General features: G+C 48.6%; 2 protein-coding genes across 5 annotated transcripts in view; both read left to right on the forward strand.

Moving 5' to 3' along the window:
• KLHDC8A (kelch domain containing 8A) overlaps positions 1–5,580 on the forward strand; it is a 28,896-nt gene extending 23,316 nt beyond the window's left edge. For all 4 annotated transcript variants that reach the window (XM_084610882.1, XM_084610879.1, XM_084610880.1 and 1 more), the window contains 3 exons: positions 1,013–1,228; positions 2,217–2,318; positions 3,761–5,580. In XM_084610882.1, the coding sequence (XP_084467008.1) occupies positions 1,013–1,228; positions 2,217–2,318; positions 3,761–3,954 (512 nt within the window). In that variant the 3' untranslated portion in view covers positions 3,955–5,580. The remainder of the gene's footprint in view (positions 1–1,012; positions 1,229–2,216; positions 2,319–3,760) is intronic.
• A 2,415-nt stretch (positions 5,581–7,995) lies between these two features.
• The window catches only part of NUAK2 (NUAK family kinase 2), a 37,804-nt gene continuing 18,360 nt past the window's right edge, over positions 7,996–27,439 (forward strand). The window contains exon 1 of the mRNA XM_084611520.1: positions 7,996–8,181. Within this exon, the coding sequence (XP_084467646.1) occupies positions 8,068–8,181 (114 nt within the window). The 5' untranslated portion in view covers positions 7,996–8,067. The remainder of the gene's footprint in view (positions 8,182–27,439) is intronic.

Here is a 27,439-nt window from a genome sequence, read left to right on the forward strand (position 1 = left end):
TTAAAGGTTGCCAAGTGAGGATAAGTGCTGGTGAAATGTGCTGTACTGACAGCTTTGGAGGCTGATGGTCTCTGTCTATCTACAGGGCTGGCACAGACAAGCTCCCCCCATTCACTGCGCCTCGTCCCTGACCTGAAGGGATCCCACGCCACGGCAAGAGGAGAGTTTAATCTCTATGGCCCAGTCAACCCCTGCCAACAGCTGGGATAGATGGTCAACTCCATTAGTAACTGGGCTTATAACCATTGTTATTTTGTATTACTGTAGCACCCAAAGGTCCCTCTTAGGAGCAGGGGTCCATTGTGCTAGGTGCTGTGTACACACTGAGGAAGAGAGAGTCCCTGCCCCCAAAGACCTTCCAGTCAGAGAAAATGGTCAGAAAATGGGATTTCTTGCCTTTTCTGTGCTATAAACTGGTCTCTCTAGTCAGACCCCATGTCCCATGATGTACCACAGTTTCCCCTCTGTTGGAGGAGGCAGAGCATCATGGGAGACGTAGTCCAACCAGGGAGCTTAGCCTATAGAGGAGAATGGGGGCATGAGGCACCTGAACTACAACTCCCATGAGGCACTGCAGCAACATTTCAGATTACAAATATTTTGGGTTTTGAGTGTTTGGGTTTTTTGATGAAAGAAACTGAAAATTTCCACAGAAAGCTGATACTTTTCCTGATATTTTTCATTTAGTTAAAAACCCAATTTTCCATTGAAAAACCGTTTGGATGGAAACTTTCTGACCAGCCTTGCTTACCATCTAATTTAAGACTAAGATGCATCCAGCGAGTGTGGCGGATGAAAGCAGAGGGAGGGAGGATGGATAAGGGTAATAATAATTATAAGTTGGTTACTTAAGTTCCTTCATATGGTTCTGTATTGCCTGGAACCCACCTCACGCATTTCAGCTGCCAGGTAAGTTACTCCCAGTTAGCCCAGGCTTCTCCCGGAGCCTGGAAGCAGCTAACTGACAAACTGACCCTGCCCTGGTATGCTGCTGTCCCCATGTCTGTCACAGGTGGGAGGCAGTCCAAATACGCCATCAATGCCTTCGAGGTCTTCGACACAGAGACCAGGTCATGGACCAAGTTCCCCAGCATCCCCAGCAAAAGGGCCTTCTCCAGCTTCGTGCCCACGGAGAACAGCCTCTTCAGTCTCGGGGGGCTGCGGCAGGGCAGGCTGTACCGGCAGCCCAAGTTCATGAAGACTGTGGATGTGTTTGACATTGAGCAAGGTGGGTGTCCATCAGGTTCAATGCTTGCAGGTGAGGAGTGTGTGTGTGATGTGAAGGGCAATATCTTCTAAGTCAGCAAAGGCCTAAAGAGAGAGAGCTAGACCTAGGTGGGCTGAGAGGGATCTGCAGCTCCCATCGGCTTTGTTGAGAGTTGAGGCACACTGCCTCCCGCAGGATTGACTGTGGATCGCTTGCACCCAGCTCTGCAGAAGGAATGTCATCAATAGTAAAAAAAGCAAACTAGCCATGCAGCCTGCAGGTGGCAAACCCATTGTCCAGGCAGCTGGCTCCAACACCAAACTCTCTCCTGGACACTGCCCTGAGAGACCCTGGTCAGCTGTGACATAGGTTTACACAAGCCAGGGCAATGCCAGGCAAACAGGCTTTATGGAGGTGGAGAGGCCAGCAGGGTTTGGTTTAGTTGTGCCGCACCTGTTTGCATACAGGTAAGATCTGCATGGAGCACATGGATTCTCAGCTGTTCTCCCTTCAGTAAGGAAACACCAAGCAGGGCCTTGGTTTTCCCTGGCTTGCTGGTGTGTCTGGGCTAGTGTGAAATGCAGGTGTTTTGCTTGGCGAGGGAGGAGATGTTTATGCCAACTTTCTGGAGATGGGCACAGGATGTAAAATCTGAATCCAGATTTTTCTAGCAGCCCAGTTTGGATCCAGGGTTTGGTTCAGCCTGTTGGAAAGATAGGACAAGGGCCTTTTGAAAAATCGGTATCCTTTTCTGAGCTCAGATTTCAAACACCCAATGCCTGGCCCTTCAGGGAGCTGGGATTTTGGCTCAGGTCTATCTCTAACTTCACCCTGTGTGAGGTTAGTACCCCCCCTCCCCCACAGTGACTTTTGACTGAGTTTGTGTCTGGGATTCAAACAGAACCAAAGATTCTGAGCGAAACTCCCCAACAAACCACTGAGTTTCACCAGGAGAGCGGTGAACTGCTGAGTTTAGCACGGATCATCTATCTGTCCTTTCTCTTCTCAGGTGGCTGGATGAAGATGGAACGCTCCTCCTTCCTAAAGAAAAGGCGAGCGGACTTTGTCGCTGGCTACTTGAAAGGAAGGGTCATCGTGGCCGGGGGGCTAGGTGAGGAACAACTGGAGGCGAAGAGTAACATTTTCAAAAGCACTGAAGTGACTTAGGAGCCTAAGCCCCATTTTCAAAACTCACTTAAGCACTTCAGAGCCCAAATCCCATTAAGTTTCAGAGAGCCTTAAGGAGATTTTCAAAGGCACGTTGACTTTCAGTGGGAGTTAGGTGTCTAACTGCCATGCGAAGCTATGAAAATCTCCCCATTAGTCTCCTGTGTTGTTCAGGCACTTTGGGAAATCTCACCTGAATTGGGCAAAACTCTCACAGGTCCCTGTTGATTTTGGGTGGCTGCATTTTTGGCTGCCCAGCAAGGGATCCCGGAAGTGGCATAATTTTTCTGTTGAGTACCTGCCTTCTGAAAATGAATCCTCTTTCCAATATCTTAAGTGGGGCACCCAAAAATGGAGCCATCTGAAATCACTAGTCACTTATGAAAATCGAGGCTGAAATCCTCTTCTGTCTCATACGATGCTTGTGAGGTACAAATCTCTCTTTCCCATCCCTCCCCTGAGTTCTGGGTAATGCGTTACCTGCGAGCTTCCACTCCCATTAGGAGATGCCCGTGAAAGAGTTCTTGCCCTGCCCCCCCCCCCCCCAAATTCATATGGTTGCTGCTGGGTGTTTGGGAGCCATCCTTCGTGGTAGTTGTTCCTGCCTGGGTAGTTGTGAGGGATGGTGCAGGGGGTTCACTGCATGGTACCTTCCAGCTGCTGACTGCAGCCCTAACAAGAGTGCAAACCGGCAATTCCATCGCAGGCCAGGAAGGGCATTGTGGGTCCTGAGGAGCCAGCGTGGCACAACTGCCATTGTGCAAGGCTGCCGGGTGCAGCTGCAGAGACTAGAGGTCATCACCCATTTTGGACAGCAGGGGGCAGATCAGTCACTACAAGCTGCAGCTTGCAACTGGCTTTGGTTTCTGTGTCCTGCAATATGTGGAAAGAAAGAAATTATTCAATGCAAGTTCTCATTGCTTCCCTTCCTGTACCTCAGTTTCCCCCAGTGGGGCTAAGGATACTGACCTGCTTTGTAAAGTGCTTTGAGATACATGGCTGAAAAGCACTATGTAAGAGCTAGGTGGTGTTTTTATTTGTATGATTAACACAAAACAGAGTGAGCAAGACTGGAAGCAGGAATGTGAGCAGAAGCTGGCAGGTATCCCCTTGGGTTATGCATGACCACCCAGAGACGTCTTTGTTCTTTGGGCCTCAGTATATGTAGCAGAGAAGACCTCCTAGGCATCCTCATGGGAAAGGGGGAAAAGAGATGACAAAATGAGGCCATTTCTGCTTTTGGATCATTGCCTCAAAGTGGTGATTTCTTTTCTGCTCAAATCTGATTTCCCCCCCCCCATTCTTTTTATATATTTATCCTGACTCCACCACACTTTTGCTCTCTTACCCCCTCCCCGCCCCTCCACCCTACTTTGGCTCTTTCAGGGAACCAGCCAACGGTCCTGGAGTCAGCTGAAGCCTTCCACCCAGGGAAGAACAAATGGGAGAGCCTGCCGCCCATGCCGACCCCCCGCTGCACCTGCTCCAGCATCGTGGTGAAGAACTGCCTGCTGGCCGTTGGCGGAGTGAACCAGGGCTTGAGTGACGCAGTGGAGGCGCTGTGCATCTCTGACTCCTAGCCAGCCCCTTCCCAATCCCCACCCCCTGGAGGGTCCTGCTCCGAGGTCCTGGGAAAGCAGCAGTGGTGGTGATGCTGTCTGGATTAGCCTTGCGTAGTTTGCACCCTGCTCTCTCCTGCTGCACCTCTGTAGCTGCCTTCACAGGACGTCCCGGCAGCACCCCACCCTCGTGTGCACACACCTCTGAAGCTGTTGGCCAGCAGGGGCTCCTGATCGTCTGTTAGCCAACCATCTGTACCCAAGGGCATCACCCCTTCATCTCCACCCTCATCCAAGACCCCATAGCCCTTGGTCCTACACCAGCCCCAAATTGCTGAAGAATGCAACAGCCTTGTACCGCAGTGCGGGAGATGACCAGTCCAGGAGGAGCACTTTGGTGGGAGGGCGGGGGGGGGGAGTCAAATTCACTCTGACCACCTGCAAAGGTCCAAGAAGGAGCTTGGCTGAGAAGAGCGCCCCATGGAGCCGGAACATTGTGTCCCCTGCCATTGGGAAAGGACGCCTTAGATCAGGGTATGCAGGGGCTATGTGCTCATACTCTACTGTGCTTCTCTAACCATGGCTCAGAGCTGCAGCACTCACATGAAAACCCTGTGTAGCCAGACACGCTGGTTAAAGAAACCCCTCTGACTCCATTGTTTGGATGGAACCAGCCTTCCTGTTCTGATGTGACACTACGCTTGCCAAGCACCCAAGGTGCAAGACATCCCTCCCTGCACAGAATCCCTCGGCGAGCTACAGAGGAACTTCCTAATCATATAAGCTAGAATGGATGGTGAGCACCATCAGCCAGAGAGGAGCCAGTCCAATGCCTGGATTGACAGCAACTTCATTTCCCATTAACTTGCCCGTTTCTTGTGCCCAGAGCTGAAGCCAAGCGTTGTCAGCACTCCTGGGCGTGCTCTGACAGATGGAGGCACGGGGGCTAGATTGAGGACCGTTTGAAGCAGACGGATGACTCTGCTTTTAGCATAGAATAGACAGACCTGCCTTCACTTGTTCTGGCACAGAGATGGGGCCGAGCTGCAACATTCAGATCCAGTTCCAGGTCAGGATTTTAATGCCCATGATGCTCTGGGGTGTTCAGATCCACGATTATTATTTTTTGGCTCACTTCACAGACAAAGGACCATTTTCAAAACCTGGACCCCGAGCTCACTTTGGATTTCCAACACCCCAAGAGTTTAGGGGATGGCTTTGGACCCATCTCTTCGTACACGCGTCCCACAGCGAAGCCAGAATGCCACAGCGGTCACTTCCTCTTCCTTGGTTTTGATTAAATTTGTATCTGTGGTTTGTGGCCAAATGCTCTTTGATGGATGGGTTGCGATTCCTGCTCCTAGCAGCAGCACAATTAAAACCTGTATTCACTGAGCAAAGGCTCTGTGCAGTGAGAGATTCTGTAGCTCCCTCCCTGCTGTGGAGGGATCAAACTGGGGAGCTGCAAAGCTGGGGCGTGGACTAAAGGGAGGGGGAGCCAGCCTGGGAAATTCTTATTGTCGCTAGCAAGTGTACAGACTGACATCGAAGGCCCTGCACTAGGGCAGCCTTAACGCTGCTGCAGCCACCAGCTTAACTGGCTTTTTGTGTACATTTCTGAATAAAGTCATTTGCCTTAGAGGAAAATGGGATTTACCAGTGACAATCCCTTCCCATCCTGTGCAGAACAAGCCAGGGTGTAGCTGCAGGACGGGAGGGGAGGAAGCTGCATGGCAGCTTAGCCAGAGCCAATCACAAGTGTAAACCACCTAAGATCCTTCCATGCTTCCTGCCTTTGAAAGAGCCCATTGGTTGTAAACGTGATTTGTGATGGGGCAAGCGCTCCGGTGACAGGCTCGGTCAATGAGAACAAAGCCAAGCTCTCCCTTGGCAGGCCGATATAGCTGCCCAGGCTAATCTCCTGGCCATGCTGCACTGGGCAGAGCCATGGGACAAGGCGGCTGCTAGCAGGGAGAGCTTCCCTGATCAGAACAAGGAAGGGGGGTTCGTTTTCTCCTGCCATCTGTGCTGTCATCATGTTCTAAAACCATCCTTGTGCTTCTCCCGTGGCCGGCCTGCACGGTTCTCAGAAGGAAATCCATATCCATGCGGCTCACGCTAAGTCACGTTTAAACATGACTCATACCAGCACAGAGCAATCACTGGGCCTGTCTGCAACAGGGGAAGTTGAGCACAGTTTTCTCAGCCGTTTATGGATAGGGCTCGGCTGGGTGACTCTAGCCGTGGGTATGGAAGGGTGTTACAGCCTTGCTGCTACTGGGGCCCCATTTCCCTGGCCTTCTGCTGCTTGGACTTGTAGCTACTTTGGGATCCTGGGATGAAAGGCCTGATGGGAGTGCAGGGTGACTGTTAGTGTGTTCCGAGTAGCAGTGACTGGAGATGCTAAGGGGCCAGGCAACGGATGAGCGGGGCTGGGGACAAGGCCCCTGAGGAATTTGTGCCACCACAGGGCTGGGGATGGATGGGTTATTGTTGCCATGGCAGGGTGGGGTGGTTGGGGTACTGGTGCCACCGTAGGGCCAGGAAAGTCCAGGGAAATGGGGCCCTGAGGTAGTTTTTAGCACTTTGAAACAATCCATAAAGGTAGCCGCAATCGGCCAGAGGAGCAGAAACACAGGTGCTTGCAAAGCTCCTGGCACGCCAAGCCCAGTGCACCCAGCTCAGGATCGCCTGGCTTAGCTGTCTCTTGGGCAGCAGGCCCATTCACAGTGCTTCTCTGAGGGAAGACGCCTGGCAGCGGGGTCATAACCAGATTACGCTCCCACAAAACTGCAGGGAGCCAGGGAGAGAGCCAGCCCACCACCGCAGCAGCCACAGCCGATTGTAACCAGTGATAACCGAGCCATTTCTGATCGGCCGCCCGTCTTCCCATAGCAGACACTGCGTGAGACACAGGACCTCTGCCCTCTCAAGGTAACTACACCAAGGCCGTGCTATAACCTAGGGATTGAAAAGAGCTCCAAGAGCGAGCATATCTTGTCCAGCCCCTTCTCAGCCCAGTGCAGGACTGTTCCCTACTGGATAGTGTCATGTACTGTGCGGCTGTGCATCACTGCCCTCTCCTGGATAGAGTCGGAACTGCTCAGCGGTGTGTCATATGCCCTATACTGGTAGCAGATAATGGGAATTCCCAAATGGCAGGGACTTGAGCTCTAAGCCATGAGCACCTAAATTCTATCCTTGCAGTTGCTGTGAAGTTCCCAGTGTGTGGCCCAGTGACAGCGGGGAAATTTTTGTTGTTACAACATTGTAATTTTTGAACAACTTTAAATATCTCATTTACATATTTTTGTAAAAAATAAAATCACAGAATTTCAAACAAACTGGAAAAAAATCCTTTTTAAACTGTTGCACAAAATATACTTTCCTCTTACCCAGCACACCAGCTGCCAGGCAGCGTCTGATGCTAGCAGCTCAGAGCAGAGTGAGGGGATGCAGAACATTGCTGGGAACACCAGAGGGCACTTAGGCAGGGAAGGGAGAAAGAGGGTGTAAAATCCAGCGGCTGCTGCCTTGCAGTTGTTCGCACCTGTGTAAAGTGGGAGGGTGATGTGACCGGATCTCAGTGGCTGTGCTTTCTGCAGGGAGAAGTGGGCCCATCACAATGAGATGTTGGCATTTTGTGAGTCAGCGTCAATAATCCAGTTTCATCTCCCTAAGCCAGATGCTGCAGCTCCTGGGGGAAGTATTTGCTGCAGATGAGTCCCAGCTGTGCAGATTCTCTCTGGCCACACTCCCTGCTCACTAGGAGGTGGGCACTCCGTGCTGTCATGGTGATGTAACTCTGTGGGGCCTGGCTCAGCAAAATAACCCCTGGGATCCTCCCCAGCTCCATTATGCAAAGCCTAGACGTGGATTCATTGTAATCGGGGGATCAGCCTGTCGGACGTGCTGCAAACGTTTCCCTAGTCTTTTCCCAAATGCCCAATTTAATACTCCTCACTTGGATCCAGGCCCTACATTCAGGATAGGGCCTAGATCAGGGGCAGGCAAACTACAGCCTGCAGGCCACATCTGGCCTGCGAGCTGTTTTGAGCCGGCCTGCAAGCCGCACCACACAGCTCGGCCCTGCTCCAGCACTCTGGCTGGGGCGCTGAGTCGGGGGCTGCACCGATGGGAGCTGCAGGGCAGCTGCCTGTGGATGGGGCAGTGTGCAGAGCCACCTGGCCGCCTCTCCGCATAGGAGCTGGAGAAGAGACATGCCACTGCTTCCGGGAGCCGCTTGAGGTAAGCACCACTCGGAGCCTGCACCCCTTGAGCCTCTCCCCCTGCCCCAGCCCCTATCCCCATCCCACTCTCCAAACCCCTCAATCCCAGCCCGGAGCACCCTTCTGCACCCCAAACCTCTCATCTCCAGCCTCACCCCAGAGCCCACACCCTAACCCCAATTTTGTGAGCATTCATGGCCCATCATACAATTTTTATTCCCCAGTGTGGCCCTCGGGCCAGAAAGTTTGGCCACCCCTGGCCTAGCTCAAGCAGTGCCAGTGAGTCAGAGGCAATGCAACAGATGGTAGCAGAGGTCTGGGCTGATTGCAGCTGGCTGACTCTGCCTCAAAGATCAAGGAGTCAGGAGAGGGAGAAAGAGAACACTCTTGTTGGGAGGCAGGAATGAAGGCTCCCTGCCAGGGCTGGGGAAATCTGGGCCAGATAGAAGAGTGTCTCCAGGGTGACTCAAGACTTCAGTGGATGGGCCAGCACCATGATGCCTTTTGCTCTGGTCTGTCATGTGCCATGTGGGCTTTCGAGCTGGTTGGGGTAGTTGGTCATGGGTTGCATCCTGAAGCCCAAAGGCAGTCGATAGCCCAAAGTGCAGCAATGGAACATGCAGAAATCCAGGGGGCAGAGAGGCCTAGCAAACCCACCCAGTCGCCAGGACTGAGTTCCCTGCCACTCCAGCGAGTTGCCTGGCTAATCTTTGAGCCTGGCGAAGGAGCAGGACTGTCTTGGGTTGCTTTTGTGCCGCTTTGAGGACACCTAGTGGCTTTTTGGGTCATCACATTTGGAATTCTCTAATGAGGTATTTCTAATACCAGAAGCCCTCATCCAGTGCGTCTCTGCAGAGAAGGAAGGTAGTTGAAACAAGGGATACCGGCAGGGGACATACAGAGTATCCCGTTCCATTGTAGCTGCATAGACATGAGAGGGAGTGGGGTGGCTGGCTCAGAGTCTAGGTAATGGGCTATGCTGAGCTGTCACCATGTCAGATCCAGCCCTGCTCAGTAATACCCTGACTACTTAGCACTGCAGAGGGTCTGAAGGAGTTTCCTAGGCCTGAGCCATTCTTTTTAGGTGATAAATCAGAGCTTGATCAGGGCGCCTATGATCCAGATCTGAATGCTGTGGCTTGAGCCTTCTCTGGAAAGTTGTTGCAGAGGCCGTGGGAGAAAACCATTCCCGTCTGTTTGCATTTGCCATTGAGCAGTGAAATTGGTGGCCCCTTTTGAAGTGCTGTCCTGCCAGCTGTAAGTCACCGTCCCCTCTGATCTCAGACTGCCACCTGGTACAGATGAAAGGGGGGGAGATATTTACTCTGCAGCTAGCAGCCCCGGAGCTAATTAGTTACATCCCCCTAGCTAAACACAAATGGCAGCAGCTATGGCCTGTCTGATCACACCCTGCAGCAGGCTCCCACCATGATTTAGGAAGTAGGGCCCAGATACTCAAATGTATTTAGGCCTCTAACTTCTATTGGTTTCAAGGGAAATTAGGAGCCTAAATACCTTTGAGGTTCTAGGTCTAGGAGCCCATGATCGAGGAGCTCGGGGATCCCAAAGAGCAGCCTCTTTGAGAAGATAGTCTCGGCTGTGGTGGGCCTCTGCTTGTTTCTGGCCCAACCCGGGGAGCCCTGTTTGTTGAGCACCGTGGACAGTGGTAGGAGTTGGGAGCGCTCAGCGCTCGACAGGGCCAGGCCTTCCTGCAGGGAAGGAGCTAGATAAACGCAAAATAGGAACTGCAATACGGGATGGTCTCACCAACAGCGGAGATGCAGTTACCTCTGGGGCGGAAGGCAGCACTGCCCAGGAATGCCACGCAGTCACTGAAGATGGGAAGTGAAGGAGAACGCTGAAGCCAGGTGAAGCTACAGGATCAATTTAGGTTGCCCCATTGCAGATACAGAGTGGGTGGGACTGATAACTCTGCCATAAGCACCAGAACTTGGTCCCTCTTTGTACCATGCTGGGGCGTTGGGAAGAGCATTGCAGCGAATTGCTGTGTTTTCCCTGCAGGCCTCCCTTCCAAATACAGAGCAGGCACAGCCCGGCTTAGCATGTGCGAGCTGATGTAATGGCAAACTGGACTGATGTAGCTGTGGTCACAGATACTGTCTAAGGGAAGGGGAGGGAAATGTCAACAAATTATTCAGATGCAGGGGACTAATAAGCGAGGTGGGAAGGAGGAAATGACAAGAGTGTTTGTAAAACAGCCTGGGATTAGTGCCTGGGGTGGGACACTGGTGGTTCTAATTTGCTAAGTGGTGTGTGAAACTAGTCAAGGCTAAAAAACTTCTCTCTGAACTCCATGTGGGAAATTCCATGAAGCACATCCCACAGCACATCCCACAGCAGCACAGCCCGCTACAGTGGGCAGTGGTGCAGTCTGGTAGAGTTGCGAGCCAGGACTCCTGGGTTGTGTGTAGGATACTGGGCAGGTTGCTTGCCTAGCCTGGACCTCAGTTTCCCTGTTGGGAGATGGACACCGCCCCAGCTTTGTAAAGCAAATTGGCTAAACTGTACAATATGAGTGCAGATTATTGCATTGATTTATTGTGGTTGTGGAGTATTGTGTCCAGTTCTGGGCTAGATGGCCTCTTGAGGTTCCTTCCAGTCCTACACTTCTGATTCTGTGATGACCACGATTCTCCTCCCGCTCCCATTGAAGCCAGCAGGGCTATCAGTGGATTTGGAATCCATTGCGCACCGTGCCACTATTATCCCGATGGCAGTGAGGCCCAGCCCGTCGAAAGGCCAAAACTGCTCAGCATGCAGAGCCAGAGGGAGCCATGTCCCGGCCTAGAGGCTGTGAATCCCTCTCCTGTTCATGAGTTGCTGGTGTCTTGGGTAACACGCCCTTCTGTCTCACAAATGCAAATGTCTCTGAGAGCTGGAAAAGGGGCGGCTTTTTTTCCTTTCCATTTTAATAGCAAACCCCAGCTCCCAGCACCACCTCTGCACAGCATAAAATCTCCATGTATTAATTAAACGCTTCCCTTTGTCCTGAAGGAACCTTTTCTCCACAAGACGCAGCCTGCTGCTTCCCCACTGGGCTGATTTTTCTCATTAGCGTTGAGCCCTGCTTATTACAATGAGGCATTCTGCTGCCAGAGACTCGGGGCTTGATTCTGATGTCACCGGCGCTGGTGTAACGCTCCGCTGGCTTTGGTGGGGGCTATACCAGCATAAGGGAGGGAAGGAATCCTGCCCCTTTGTCTCGCTTCTAGATGCAGTCCGAAGAAGGAGCCCAGGGCCTGATTCTCTTCGTGCTTCCTCCCGTGTGGATTAGAATCCACAGAACACACTAGAGTCAGTGTGGTGTCGGTGGGAGGGGGATCAGGCCCTGAAATGCAGAGCCGGGGCGGGCGGGGGACTGGGAAGAGGTGAGGGAGAGACAGTTACTAATCAAAATAATCGCTGTGGAAAGCACTTAGAGAAAAAAATAGTTATCCGAGCCACACATTTGCTTGGAGCTAACTCCATTTGCATGAGCTTAGTTAACGAACCCAAAGCTCCTATGTGCAAACTGTAGATCATTCTAACTATCCCGCGGCTGTTGTTTGAAATGAGTGGCAGCTCACTTTGTACTTCTATCTAGTGATGATGCACTGATGTGCTCGGAGAATGTGTGGAGGGACTGGATGGCTCAGGGCAATGGGCTAACCATAGAGCCTTTTGCCTCTTACCAGCTAACAGCTAGGGTGTGCGGGCAATGAGTTTGGTGGGTCTCGTGTGCACTGGGTATTTCCTACCTTGGTGTAGGGGCACTAGTGTAAAGAGGTGAGGTGGCTATTTGCACTGATGCAGCTTTGCCTGTCGACAGTGGGGGTTTGCACCTGGGTCTGGCCATTGCTAATTAGTGCCAACGGCAGTGACGAAGAGGCCTGCTCGCTAGGAACTGGACTGAGGCAAATCCCCAGAACAGACAAATCCTCAGCCTTGCTCCTAGTGAGCAGGTCTCTTCGTCACTGCCGTTGGCACTAATTGGCAGTGCCCTCATTGGCAGAGATGCCAAGGATCAATGCTGCCAGCGAGGCTCTGATCCCTAGAGAAGGGGTCCAGCAAGGTCAGGGTGCTGAGGCGTGTTGATGGAGCAGTATGTGGGAAACCTGCCCTGTGGTCAGAGATGACGTCCGCCTCCAGGGCTGCCAAGGCTCTGTCTTTCTCCAGCACTGAAATCCAGAGCCTGCTGCCATCCAGGAGTGGTTCCAGGGACTTTCAGGCAGGCAGGAGGAACCTCATTTCCTCTCACCTGCAAGGCAAATGTTTCTTGTCTCTCAAGAAACGGGAGTGGAGGTTCCTCTCTCTCCAACCTGTCTGAGCATCCTCCTCTCATGCCACAGGAAAACCAGGGCAGCAGTGAAAGGGACTGACTTCCCTGGCCCTCTTAAGATTGAATCCCAGGAGTTGTATCGCCTGACAGCTGCATGGACGTAGCCCAGGTGTCTGCGGCTTGCGGAGAGTGTGACTTTCTTGTTAACGTCAGCCTCGGTTGCAAATGATACAGGGGAAGGAGGGTGACAAATCACAGGGGGTTTCACACCATGTCATTTACCCAGCCTCCAGGAAGACAGTGGGATAGGGAGCGAACAAAGCTACAGAGCCTGGAACCCTGGCTGCGGAAGATGAGCGAATGCATTTCACAAGGCCATGCGAGTGCATCGGGATCCCTGGCTCCCCGGAGTGGGTTAGGGACCCAGAGGGTAGCACAGCTGCAGGGATGGAGGTGAGTGCTAGCGGAAATGGGAGGCCAAACTGCAGTGATCCTTAACCCGAATGTGCCTGGCAAGTGTGGACGCATGGCACTGGTTTGTGCTTTAACTGCTTAGTGACTATTCCATTCTCTAGCGTAGACACAGCCGAAGCTCAGAGGTTTGCGCCCCATGCCAGGATGGGGGCATGTAAGGCTGGTTTATGGGAAGTAGCTCAGTTCCCAGCTAGGCCAGATTTGCAAAACACTCCACATCCAGCAGCTCTTGCTGCAATGGGCAGATTTGCACAAGAGCGCAGCAGCCCACATGCTGCAGTCTCATGAAAATGTGGCCCCGGTTGCAGCTGCTGAGCCTTTAGGCTGTAGGTACCCACAGCCCTGCCTGGGCACAGGTGACATTTATTTCCAGGTGACATTCCATTGCATCTGATGAAGTGGGTTCTAACCCACGAAAGCTTATGCCCAAATAAATGTGTTAGCCTCTAAGGTGCCACAAGGACTCCTCGTTCTTTTTATTCCAAGTTAAGCCTCTTCATTGACTATACTGTAGTCAGAGCTGCTCTGAATAATAATACCTAGTGCTCTTCATGGGTGAGCTCAAAGTGCTTTACAAAGGAGGTCAATATCATGACCCCCACTTTACACATGGGGAAACTGAGGCACACAGCAGGGGACGTGACTTGTTCACGGACAAACGGCAGAGAGCTGGGAATAGAACCCAGGTCTCCTGAGACTCACTCCAGTGCTCTATGCACTAAACAACACTGCCTTAGGCATCCTAAGACCAGGCCGCTCCTGGGGATGGCTCTGCCTGTACTTGGCACTGCCTGGTGGGAGCTAACAGGGTTTTCAGACTATTCTTCCTTTAATTATTTCAAGGAAAGGTTTCAAACAATTTTTTTTTAGCGGTCTTCCGGCTTCACATGAAACTACCGCAGCCTTCGTTAATTAATCACAGTGTGGGAGGTTTAATGAGACTGCTGTAGGGAACAGGGGAAACCCAACCAGCAACTAAAACCACCATGGAAATGCACTAAGCCCCACTGCCTTGGAAAGAGGGTTCAGTGCTCCAGAACCAGCTGTCCAAGTGAACTGCATGAAGATCCCCAAACGGACAGGAGCTTAGTTGCTCTTCTAGGATGACGGTGTCAGAGGCAGAGGCAGACAGGCAAGCTTCACAGGTGCAGCTCTCAATGCACCCCAAAAACAGCCCAGTCAGTGCACCTCGTTCCTGACCTGCTGCACGCCTTGCTACTCCAGTCTTGGGCTTACCCCCTCCCAGCTCTCCCACTGCATCTCAGTCCTGATCTACAGATCCTCCCCCAGGGATTTCCATTCCAGTCATGGAGCTCTCTCCCCGTACATGCGCCTCACCCCACGCCTAAGTTGGGGTGCCTCTTATATCAGCCTTATGCAGCTGCTCTGCTGGCTGGATTCTCCCAAAACAACCTCTCAAGTTTTCTAAATGACTCCTTCAACATCCCTGCAGCTACCTCGCTGTATGAATGTGGGCAAACCACTCAGCCTGAGCCACCCTCCTCCTCTTCTCAGGCCTTGCTACCTCCGAGCACTGTGGACGGGTCACACAGAGGACCTCCAGCTGTAGCCACAGGGCTGTCGATCTGGCACAAGGCAGGAGACGTGGGGCACTGATGGAATGAAATGCAACAAGAAAGGAGGCGTGGAGAAGACACCGAGAGAGCGGCCCTGGTGACCTGAGGGTGTCACTTCGAACCATGCGGTCTGAGCAGGCACCCAGTGCACTGATGTTGGAAAGGGGGTGCTTCAGCACAGGTGGCAAGAAGGCAGCTGTTGCAAAGCCTCAGACCTGCTCCCCCTCTGAGTCAACGAGAGTTTTGCTACTGGCTCTGATGGCAGCAGGGTCTGAACCTAAGGAATTTCCAAGGATGTTAATGTCTCCTTCATGAGCTGGGTCAGATTAAGAGACACGAGGGTACGAGGCTCCTTACCAGACCCATAGTCCATGATCACAGCAGTTAGTGCTCTCGTTGCTGTTCTAAACCACAGATCTCAAAGCACTTCATGAAGGTGGGAAAGTTTCATTATTGCCCTCTTGCAGGGAGATGAAGTGACTTGCCCAGGGTCATGCAGTGAGTCAGTGGCAGAGTCAGGGATAGAACCTAGGTTTCCTGACTTCACTCCCATGCCCTATGCACTGGGTCACACTGCCTTTCCAGAGAGAACGGCCAAAGAGGCAGGCAGATCAGATAATGGCTAAACAGCAGTACTGGCAACTCTCCCGACTTTTGGTGTATTTCCTTTAGCTCTGGCTACTGGACTTGAGAGAGAGCATGAGAATCTCCTCTTTCATTTAAAACAAAAAGTGAGTTTCTAGGCCTTATGCTTGAAGAAAAGCTTGGAAACACGACCTGAGTTTACCCCAAAGGCGGTGAGACCAGAAGATCCCCATATTTGTCATTTTAAAAAAAAATCTCATGACTTTTTAAATCAGTTTCATTCTGGATTCATTATTTTTTAATGCTTGATGCTGGCAATACCGAAACCTGGCCCCGGCCGACTCAGCGCAAGGAGTGTCCAACCTACCCATGTCCCCATTGGCTAGCGGAGAATGCTGGATCACATTTTTGGACACTTGAGACCAAACATCCTTCTTCCCTCATTGACGCATCAGAGGATGGCTTAACACGCCCCCCGCCCCAGCCCCTAATCTGCCTAGCCATTTGTGCAGCCCATGGTGCAGAGGGACAGAAAGGATAAACCCAACCCCTTCCCGAGCAGGACACGGTGTCCCAGATGACATACAAGGAACTCCTTCAATCAAGGTACTGAGTCTTCCTGGAGAAGAACCTGGCTCTGTACTTTATTGACCATGCCTCTGTCGCAGGGGTAGCTGCACTACGGACTATGTTCTCTGTGTCATGTCCCAGCATGCTCCGGGCTTGGTGTCAAACCAGGATGGAATCTCTGATGCCTGATTCCGTCCCATTGAATGTAATGGGGATGAAACCTCTGGGATTCCATAGAAATGTAATGGGGTTCTATAGTTAATCACCCTAAAACCCTGTAGGACTTAATAGAGTACATGATCCTTTCTATGTCCTAAAGCAAGGGAAGTGGTAGAATCCTCTGTTAAATTCTCTAGGATGCTTCAGGAAAACCCATAGAAAGGTGATTGTTTTCTTTTATATTCTGTAAGCGTTACCCTCTATCTGGAGCAAAAGTCAGTTCAGTTGTTCTAAACTTTTGGGTGGGAGAGAGGGCTCCTGTAGGAAAACCTTGAGAAATCCAATGCTGACTTCCACCTTTTGACTGACTTTGACAGCAGAGCATCCGGAATGAGGATGTTAAAGGTCCGTACCATGGCACATTGCTCATACTGCAGTGTTGTCAATCCAGCATCGTTCCCCAGCTCTCTGGGTCTGGCCTGGCTCCCACTGAAGTCAAAGGCTATGCTTTCCTTGACTCTAGTGGGAACAGGACTGGGCCCTAAATAAAACTGAGTCCAGCATTAACCTGTATATTGTGTCCTGATTTTGTTCTACTCCTGAATGAAGCACATGCCCCCGCGGGATACAGATGTCAGGGGAGGAGGTGAGAAGGTAGGAAGGCTGGATAAAATAAGAACCACTCTACCTGATCCAGTGAGAGGTGGATCCACCTAGTTATGGACCTGCTAATCCCCAAATAGCTTTCTATGGCTGAGCAAAGGGAGCTTCCAGGAGCTGTGTGGTTTATGGGGGCAGAGACCAGGATACCTCCTCCACTTCACACTAGCTGCACTGTGCTCAAGGACTTCCATCCACTTCAGCAGAGGTTGGGGGACAGGGCAGGATTGTCCCTGGATGCTCCCCACTGAGGCTACCTGGCAGGTGACTACGGTGGGGGGTGACACTGGAATTTACTGGTTATCGGACAGAATTCTCTACCCACCCTGACCCCCTGCTTTGTAAATAGGGTGACCAGAGAGCAAGTGTGAAAAATCAGGACAGGGTGGGGAGTAATAGGCTTCTATATAAGACAAAGCCCCAAATATCAGGACTGTCCCTATAAAATTGGGACATGTGGTCACCCTACTTGCAAACAATGTCCCATGATTATTTCTTGCTGGTGCTTTTGCACTGTTGGCAACTCTTAGGAGCTCATCATAAGTGTCACAGTTTTTACTGTTTTTCCTACAGCCCCAGCTGCTAGAACTAAGAGGTCACCCAAGAATCTCTGCTTTCTTTGGAAACAAAAAGTGAGTTTCTAGCCCTCCTGGGTACAGAGGAAAGCTTGAAATGTGACCGGAGTGCAGCCTCCAGGCTCCAAAACCAAAAGGCAAATCACAAGAATCCAAATTTTTATTATTTTTTTTAAACAAAATCTCATTATTTTCAAGCCAAACTTATGAGTTTTCAGGGCCTGACTCCGGCTTGTTGAACATTGGAGGTTGGCAATACCGCTTTTGTTCCCTTTCTTGTGACGCCAGAACTCTCTCTGAACAGCAGAGGGCACCCCAGCTCTTAGCCTCAGCCTAAAGCAGCTTCGCCAAGGATTTGGTTTTCCCACTTTACTGCTGAAGGGTCAAGGCCCACTGCAGCCTCCAGCTAGCTGCATCCGAGGAAGTGAGCTGCAGCTCACGAAAGCTCACGCTCACATAAATTGGTTGGTCTCTAAGGTGCCACAAGTCCTCCTTTTCTTTTTTTCAGCTAGCTACAGTGGTACTGTAATTTCCAGCTCAGGTAGCCATGCCTTGATCAAGTTAGCATGCTACAAATAGCAATGCTGTGGTACCCTCTCGCCACCCCAAGTAGGTACCTAGGTCCGGGTGGGATTGTATAATGAGTCCGACCGCCTACACCTGCAATCCTATGTTTAGCACGCTAGCTTGGTCAGGTGTGAGCTGGAAATTACACCGCCAGCTCCAGTGGAGACCGATCCTCAATGATGCTCGTATCAGTCATTCTGTGATGTCCAGCCGGCAACACTACGGCCCACACTGGAATCCTACCACAATGCTGAAGGGGTAGGGTGCTACGCCTACCCCTGTGCAGGAGGGGTATCAAACTCATCTCTGTTTTGCCTGTCTCTGCTGGCCTGTCCTCCAGAGGAAGTTAAAGATCGGGGCTCTGCTTTCTGTGCCTAGGTCTTCCCAGCACAGACTTCCCCTGTTTGTGACCTAGGACCCAACCTTGCAAAGTGCCGAGAGATGTCACTGCGTTGTGTGCTCAGCACCTTGCAGATTTGAGCCCCTCGTGGAGATGGGTGCGAGCCTACAGGCCAATTTTTGCTATCCATTGCATCTGTGCAGCTGGTCCTAGTGCAGGCGTGACCACGCAGAAAGGCTCTATGGTAAATCTGCAGATTCCTGCCCAAGAGCTTTGGGGATTGGAGGGTTGTGGGGTTTCCTGTTCCAAGACACAAGCAGCATGCTGAGTGTTCCCCAACAGCCAATTCGGAGAGGGCTTCCACCTTTGAAATTAATACTTGATGGATCCTATTATGCCTAGGGGGACAAGGCAAAATGTAAGCCAGGAGGTCTAGGCTAGTGATCAAACCAGCTCCTTAGAACGGGCCCTTTGATCATAATTACCAAATGTGGCAGGGTTACTTACCTTTGCAGCGTGTGCTGGGGGCTGCTGCTCTGGATGAAATGTAACAATGAAACCAACTGTCTTCCAAAAATAGTTTGACTCTGTCTGTGAAGTATGACGCGGGGGGCCTGGGACTTGATGCAGAGATAACACTGCACCACCTCTGTGTGTGTGAGCACGCGCGCATGCATGTGAAAATCTGTGTTCATAAACTTTACCCTCAGCATGCCTGCGTGTGTGTGCACGCATAGGGGTGCACAGAGATACGGAACCATTTTTCTGTACGTGTGTACATGCAGTTGTGTGCGTTCATTGTATGCGTATGGCATAATGCATAGAGCTGTGCAACATGTTCCTCAGCTAAAAAACAAACAAACAAACAAACAAGCCCCCTCAGCACTGGGTTTGAGTTTTATTGCCAGACAAGGACTCAGTCCACAAAATTTGGATCTAGATTTCATACACCTCAGATTTCAGGGTTGCGCCGATCTGAACTTTTGGTCCAGCTCTACTGTAAACACCGGGATCATCTGCAAAATATGGGCCCAGTTCAAGTTTGGGTTTTGACTCTTCCTGCCGTCGACTGGGGATTTTCAGCTACAGGTCCCTGCTTCTGCTCCTTGTGAGAAATAGGCTGGCTGTGAAATTTGGTATCAGAGATATAGTTAGGCCCCAGATTTTAATCATGCTGTAACCCAGTCTGAGGACAACAGTGTTGCAACTGGTAATTACAATCAAAGGCTCTGTTTGAAGGAGCTGGTTTGTTCCTTTGATTTCATTCTGCTTGTGGCATATACAAAGCCACTTAAGCAGATGGTGCCAGATGGAGTATCTTCTACCCTGCTCTGCCACTGCAAGCCATCCCTAATGGGATGCAGACACTGACTCTTTGAAGATTTATTTTATATAACTGCAGCATTAGCCGCTCACTTTCCATAGCTGTAGCCATGCCTGGTTGCCACAAAAGACAGGAATGCTGCCAACGATTTTGCTCCTGCGAAAGGAAGCTCTTCAGATCTACAGAGCCAGACTGCAGAAGGAACAGACACGGAAACATCATTCTGAGTACAGTAAACAGAACCCCCATCTAACGTGGCAGATCACTGCAGCCTTACAACAGCTCACAGGCCTGTAAAATATATACAGTGCAACCAAGGCTAGCCTTGCATCAGGGTGGTCAAGGGGCCCTAAGCATGACTAACATCATGTGTCATTCCATCCAGATGCAGTAGGCCCTCCTTAAATTACAAGGAGAGCAAACTGAGCTGCTTAAAAGGACCTCAAGGAGGTACTTGATTGAGATCACATGCTGCACCAGCCCAGTGAGCAACACGCATCAGGATGTAAGAAATCATTGTCATGTCTCATTGATCCTTCCTGCTACACCCTAGAAAGGCCACCTCAGCTCAGGCCCTTTTGGCATTTCCATTTACAAAAAGGATCACTTCTGCCCCAGTTAGATTCCTGAAGCCCCAGGGAGGGTAACGGAAGGCAGAATACAGCCGTTCATTGTTGAGGGGAGGCAAGTGCAGTGACTTTTCCTCCCTTTCGCAATTCACAGAGGTGGTTGTCACTGCCACTTCAAATGGACATTTCAGGGATGGGACGCAGGGAAAAGCAGGAAATGATTTAGGCTCCAATTCAACAGTGCACCTTAAGCAGGCGCTTAAATACTTTGCTGACTGTGAGCCTTAGATTATTGCAGTCATCTTTGATTTGGAAATCAGTTAAACACACACAAAATGATCTGGGTTTCAGTTGCTTTCTTACCAACATTTCTACCAAACCCAACTTCTTCTTATGTGGCATCTCTGTTATGGAAGGGTTGCAACAATGGTAGCCCATTCAGTACCATCCTCTGTTACTCTCTCTGTAGACGAATAGTCCTTTTGGTCCATCATCCATGATTTTTTTTTTTTTCTGCCTTGTTGTTCTGCCACCAACTTTCCCTTCCAGTGCCTGTACGCATGCATCACCTGCAGACCCCCAAAAAATGCACCTTGCCAATCCGAATCTTTCCTTTGATAAGATATATGACTACTAGTGTTTGCTGAGTTCCCATAATCACCACTTCTTCATTGGTTACACCATCTATCCATGAGATTTTCAGAATTCTTGTGTACCACAAACTTAGCATGGAAAATTATTGTCCATAGTCATCTGAAAATGGATTAGTAATTATCTGAGGCATTTTGGAGGAAATATACTTGAGATCTAACAAAGACAATTACATTTAAGAATGATTCCATTTAAATAGGCCAGAATTTTCTCTATAGTGTACTGTGCTGTTCTTTATTATGGGGCTATACTATTCCTGAGACCCAAATCCCATAATCCCTTTCAACTGCAAAGGATTGTGCGATATAATGGGTCACAGGACAAGTTTTTGCCCATTTTGTGGGTCATGAACTAAAAAGGTCTATCACCATTAAACTCCTGCTTTGTTATAGGATGAAGCGGATGGATGAATGGATAGATACATAGATAGAGAGGCCTGATTTTAGGAACAGCATTAGTTCAACTACTTTCTTTGTGCCTCCAAATAATAGCAGGCATAATTCTGCATGTGCCTTTATTTGCAGACCCAAATGAGATGGTGTACTTGTCAAGCTACCAACCTGTGTTTAATAAATCAGGAAGCTCGCTGCCTACATGTCCTTGTTTGAACCTGCAAATAGGAGAGACCACGTTTACCAGATGCCAGATTTTAAAATCAGACCCTGCATGTTGTTCTGAATCAAATCTGCACCAGGCAGTCAGATGGCTGTTTGGCAGGATGCCCTTTTCACTGGTAAAAGTCCCTCCTTATTGTCGCTAGACAAAGCTTATTTATATACAAACACAACACACTTCTTTAAAGGCATCCCTCTGCTTTTAGGAAGAAGCCAGCTTCTAGAGGAAACCCAGAATAAGTTCTATAGGCAAAAGTTGCACTGTATTAACTACCAACCAGGGCAGTTAACACTGTACAGCCCTGCTAGTGTGGATACAGTTACCCCAGCATAAAAGGACGTGTACTAGTGTCGTTTATTCCTGTAGGGGAAGAGGAATAACCTATAGGAGTATAGGGCACTTGTATACCAGTATAATTGCATCCACATTCATGGTTGTACTGGTATAACTATTTCAGTCAAAAATCGCACCCCTAAATGACACTGTTATACTGGTACAAAACCTGTGTGTAGACTAGGCCTTAAGAGCACGCAGAATTCAGTCCCTGAGTCATGGCAGTGAGCTACCGTCTTTCTCAACAGCTAGCAGACAAAATGATTCAACATCCATCATTTGCTATTACACATCGACTGTGACATGCAACATGTTGCTTCTTCCATTTGATCTGATGAGACGGACCCATTAAGTAGATATAGTAGATGGACCTCAGACAGAAAGCTACATTTAAGGTTTATATTCTCCTCTGGCAGCATGGGTGGGTAACTCGTTTTTGTTGACACGCACGCATAACTCCCATTAACTCTGCATTAAAGAAGCCATTTGCATGTATCTGAGGGGAAAACAAAACCCTAAGGATCTACTTCAAACTCACAAAAGCAGGGAAATGTAGGGTAATAGCTACCACTCCGTCCTTATCTCAAGCCCTTGTCTGTGCTTCTTATCAGCTGCAATTTGGAAGTTGTAGAACAGTGGGGGGTCTTGCACACTGTATTGGCTGAAATACTCAGACAGAATGCATCCAATGGAGAACACTGCTTCTGCCTTAACTATATAATGTCCTAAGTCTTGTGAGTTTAAAGCATCCATCTTATCTATCTTATGTTGGCAGTGTTGCTAGCCATATTAGTCCCAGGATATTAGCGAAACAAGATGGATGAGGTAATATCTTTTATTGGACCAACTTCTGATAGTGAAAGAGACAAGCTTTCCAGCTACACAGTGTAGCCTCTTCTCCCACCTTGTCTCTCTTGGCAATTCTAAGATGACCATCACCTTTATATATAAGTTACCATATACTTTAAGGTGGCTTTTTTCCTGTCCTTCTGTATCATTCTGCCTTTATAAGTGAATAATTACTTTTCATTTATCCAGGCCCAAAGGGGTTAAGAGACTTGCTCAAATTCACACAGGCAGTCAGTGGCAGAGCAAGCAACACAACCCAGGAATCCTGCCTCCCCATCCTTTGTTCTAATCACTAGAGAACACTGCTACCCTGTACACAGTATACAGAAAAAGCAAGAGACCGATAAGCATTAACTGCAGTTTTGCTTTGCTCCTTTTACTTCTCTGTGCACTTCCATTTATCAAACTGTCCACGTGTAGAACTGCTCATAGAAGCGAATATGTTTTTTCAGCCACATTGTCCAACAATGCAACAAGACAATATGTATGCTTCTACCAATTCTGCATCATTTGTGTTCACAGAAACCAAACCAATCAGTGATGTCATTGTCATCTTCGAAATCGAAGGATGAACAACAAAACAACATAATCGTTGACTACAACAGGTCTGCTTATCTCTGCAGATATGTCTAACAGGGAGCCAGATTCAGCTGTTCTTATTTACAATGCATAGTGACTTACTCCATACTACTATTTATGAATAAGCTTGGCAGAAGCTCAGTTTGTACGTACATCAATGTCAAATTGATGTTCTATATTAAGCCAAGCCAATATTGCAAAAGCATTATGAAAAGTGACTAGCCAGGGCACAAAATCTATTTGTCCAGCCCTTATCAGGATGGCATTGAAAAAAAAATTAAAAATACTTACTTGTCCGTCAAAAAAAATTTCTAGCTCCAGGTGAGTGGATGAACAGAATGGGGCCCTGTGGATTAATCAGAGTATCTCATGGACTGCTACAGTGGAATTCGGTGACCATTGTACTGATCATTAGGCTTGATAGGTCATAAATTACTTTCCATAGCCTTTTCCTATTGGTGCTAATGTGTTTGCCCCTCTCTTATGCTGATCAATGGGGCACTCAGTTGAAAGGATCAGAGCAATGTTAGTTTCTTTGGTGTTTTCAAAGGCAAGAATGAATTTCACACCTGTCTGAATACTGCTCAGCTGCAGGTAAAGAATGTTGCCAGTTGGCAGGAGTGCTAATTAGAGGCAATTATAAACTAAATGACCCTCCTTGGCATTTAAATACCTAGCAGAACTCTGCCTTTTTCCAAGATGGAGCTCGTGATTCTATGAACATGTCTGATACAGGAAGTTCATTCTTGTATGAATCTAGAAATAGGGCCCAACCTGTTGCTATTGACCTCAGTGGCAGAAAAGGTCAAACCGGGGACATGTCTAAAAATGTCACGCCGTCACACCAGTGTTAGCAAAATCAGGAGCCCTAGTGTTCGTAAGGATCCCAAAACATCCCAAAACATCATGTTGATTAGAGCATAAGAAGGTAAGAATGGCCATATTAGGGCAGACCAATGGCCCATCTAGCCTAGTATCCTGTCTTCTGACAGTGGCCGCTGCCAGATGCTTCAGAGGGAATGAACAGAAAAGGGCAATTATTGAGTGATCCGTCCCCTGTCATCCTGTCCCAGCTCTGGCAGTCAGCGCATGGGGTTGCATCCCTGATTAGACTAGCTCTGAGCAGGTTTAATTGATACAGAGCCAAATTCCATGCCAGCTTCCCTGTTGACTTTAATGGCGTTATGCCTGTAGAGAATTCAGCCCACAATGTTAAAAACAGCTGCAGCCATGGGAGGCCTATGTACACTAGGATGTTGCAACGGGGGAAATTTTAAAGCTACAGTGATCCTAATGACAGGTTTCAGAGTAGCAGCCATATTAGTCTGTATTCGCAAAAAGAAAAGGAGGACTTGTGGCACCTTAGAGACGAACCAATTTATTTGAATATAAGCTTTTGTGAGCTACACCTGAATGCATCCGATGAAGTGAGCTGTAGCTCACGAAAGCTTATGTTCAAATGAATTTGTTAGTCTCTAAGGTGCCACAAGTACTCCTTTTCTTTTAGTGATCCTAATGATTACAATGAAGGATCCTTACACTGGGTTTGGTTCTGTATACTTGGATATTTCCATAAAGAAATCATGTATCTTGAGCCAACTGGGTACCAGATCATACCCAATGCAACCCTGTCACACCAGTTACAACACACAACTACAGAAAATAATTCAGCTCTCACCCCAGTCAAAGGCCCCTAATGCAGGAAAGCATCTCTATAAATCAATGGGAGACTTAAGAACGTGTTTGATTTTAAGTATGTGCTTATGTGCTTTCCTGGATTGAGGTCTAAATCAGGAGTAAACCCACTGGTGGCAATGGATTTACACCCATGAAAGACAATTTTTGTAGGGCGGGGGAGCTGAGACCCATTGAACCAAACTGTAAACCCTGTATAGAATGGAAACCACTTCAAGTCAGGGGGTGCTGCAGCAGCCCCAGCACCCCTATTTCTAGCACCTATGGTAAAAGAAGAATCAGGCCCAGAATGGTCTAAAACATAGTGGATTTGAGCTCAAGAAAATGAAATTTCTTTGCTTATTTTTACTGCAATGAGAAGTCTGTTTTCTCCCCTTTCAACTATTCAGCAGTATCTCAGAGTTGCCTTTAGCAGGATCTTGTATGTTTATTTTGCCACTGAAATTACAGCTGTTTATTTAATCTCATCTACACCTTATTTATCTTGCCTATGTGACCTGCTGGCTGGTTTAAGACTGAAATGCAGCTGCTGTTATTGCACAGTAAATAATTTGTTATAGCAATGCTGCTGCAATAAAAGAACTTATTGGCACAAAAGAAACCTCTCAAAAGGCGTAGCTGAACTCCTGGGTGTCACCCCTGATTGTAACATAAAATCTGAATGATAGATAGATAGATATAGATGATTGTGCCAGTGGGGTAATTTCAATTTCACATGTTACAGGTCCACCCCTGCATTGCTTATAAATCTCAAACTACCATTGACTTTGGGGGGAGGTTTTTGAGTGTACAAGGAATGCAGGCTCAGACTTTTCATTGTTTTTGTGGGCATGATCTTCCAAGAGTCCCTTAATGTCTGTTGAAGAATTGTAAGTTCCACTTACCCTAAGACCAATAGAAAATGAGGGTGTTTGCCATTTAGCAGGGCCAGGTCCTCTATCACTCAACTATTTCTAGCATCTAGGCACCTGATCCAAAGCTCATGGAAGTCAGCGGGAATCCAATCAAAAATAATCTTGATCTGATGATGCACTAATACAGAGCCCTTCTTCCAGGAATATCCAAGCACTTTGCAACAAGAACAAAACTAAGAAACATATCTGAGGTCTAGATCTACAAAGATATGGAGGTGTGTCACTCCAAGGCACCTCAATACCTTTGAGGCCCTGGGCCTGAGTTACAACAGTTAGTCTTAAAAAGAGCAGGAAGACTTGTGACACCTTAGAGACTAACCAATTTATTTGAGCATAAGCTTTCGTGAGCTACAGCTCAGTTCATCGGATGCACACAGTGGGGAGATTTATATACATAGAGAACATGAAACAATGGGTGTTACCATACACACCATACATCCGATGAAGTGAGCTGTAGCTCACGAAAGCTTATGCTCAAATAAATTGGTTAGTCTCTAAAGTGCCACAAGTCCTCCTGTTCTTTTTGCGAATACAGCCTAACAGGGCTGCTACTCTGAAACCTACACTTAGTCTTGTGATTCTATAAGGGCCTGATCCACTGAAGTGAACAGTCTTTGAATCAAGCTTTAGCTCCAGGTTTCATCTTTCCTTGTGTGTATTCACATAAGACCCTGTTATGTTTCATCTTGTCATGCTGCCCTTAGCCTTTTGAAGTTCTGGGGAAATCCAGGTCTGATTGTATGGATGAGTAATGCTGTAGTTATCTCTCTTTTTTCCCCCCAATCAATACGATGATGTCCACACACATGCCAAACCCAGGCGAAAGCTTTTGTTTTGTCTGCTTTTGAAATACAGACATTCTTTTGATATTTGAAAGCAAAGAATTACCATAGGGGCAAACAGACCGCGGTGAAGGGCAGTGTAGAGCACAATGAAATAGAACGGCACGTAACAGTTTTGCAAATGAGAGTTTGATGTAAATGTACAGCACGCCTTTCCCCACCCACCCCCACAGTAAGCATACATAAGCAGCATTTATTCAATCCACAGAGCCTATGATTCTATTAAAGCAAAGCAAAGCAATGTTTCACACCATAAACACAATTATTACATCAATGCACATAGAGTGCTCACGCAGGAGGTATTTTTCTTCAATAACTATTTGTTCTGTCTCTTTTTTAAAGAGAGAAACCCAGATCCACTATGCATGCATCTGTTTCTGACACACACTGTGCCTCTGTGGGTACATCTCTGTCTATGGTTGCATGGACATCTCTCCATATAGCTGTGTATCCCATTGTGCCTGTGTCTTTTGGGATATTTGTGTGTAACTCTGTGTGTGTGTCTGTATTTCTGTGGCCTTGTCTATGCAGAAATTTGCACCTATTTAGGTAAACTAGTTTACAGTTAAAATTCGTGCAACCCCCTGTGTGAGTGAGCTGCTTTTGGTTTCAGAGGAGGACTTGTGGCACCTTAGAGACTAACCAATTTGAGCATAAGCTTTCGTGAGCTACAGCTCGCTTCATCCTGTAGCTCAGGAAAGCTCATGCTCAAATAAATTGGTTAGTCTCTAAGGTGCCACAAGTCCTCCTTTTCTTTTTGCGGATACAGACTAACACGGCTGTTACTCTGAAACTTGGTTTTAGAGGGGTTCACTTCAGTTTACCTTAAACGTGGTTCCTATTAAAATAGACTTTAAATCGATACAAGCCTGTTTCAAACTGAAATGAGCATGTCCACACAGCCTTTTGCACCCCCCCGAACATCACGCCTTGATTTAAACCAGCACAAGTCTGCCTGTAGACAAGCCATGAGTGCCTCTGCCAGTCTCCCGCCAGCGTTCATCCTAAAGTCTGCCTCTCCATTTCTGTCTCCCCTCCAGTACCTTTCTGCGCGTCTCCCTCTCCATCTGTTTGTCTATATTTCTGTGTCTGTCTCTTTTCCGGTACCTGCCTGTCTTTC

Source organism: Lepidochelys olivacea, assembly GCF_965140295.1.
Source record: "Lepidochelys olivacea isolate rLepOli2 genome assembly, chromosome: 21".
Classification (NCBI taxonomy): domain Eukaryota; kingdom Metazoa; phylum Chordata; order Testudines; family Cheloniidae; genus Lepidochelys; species Lepidochelys olivacea.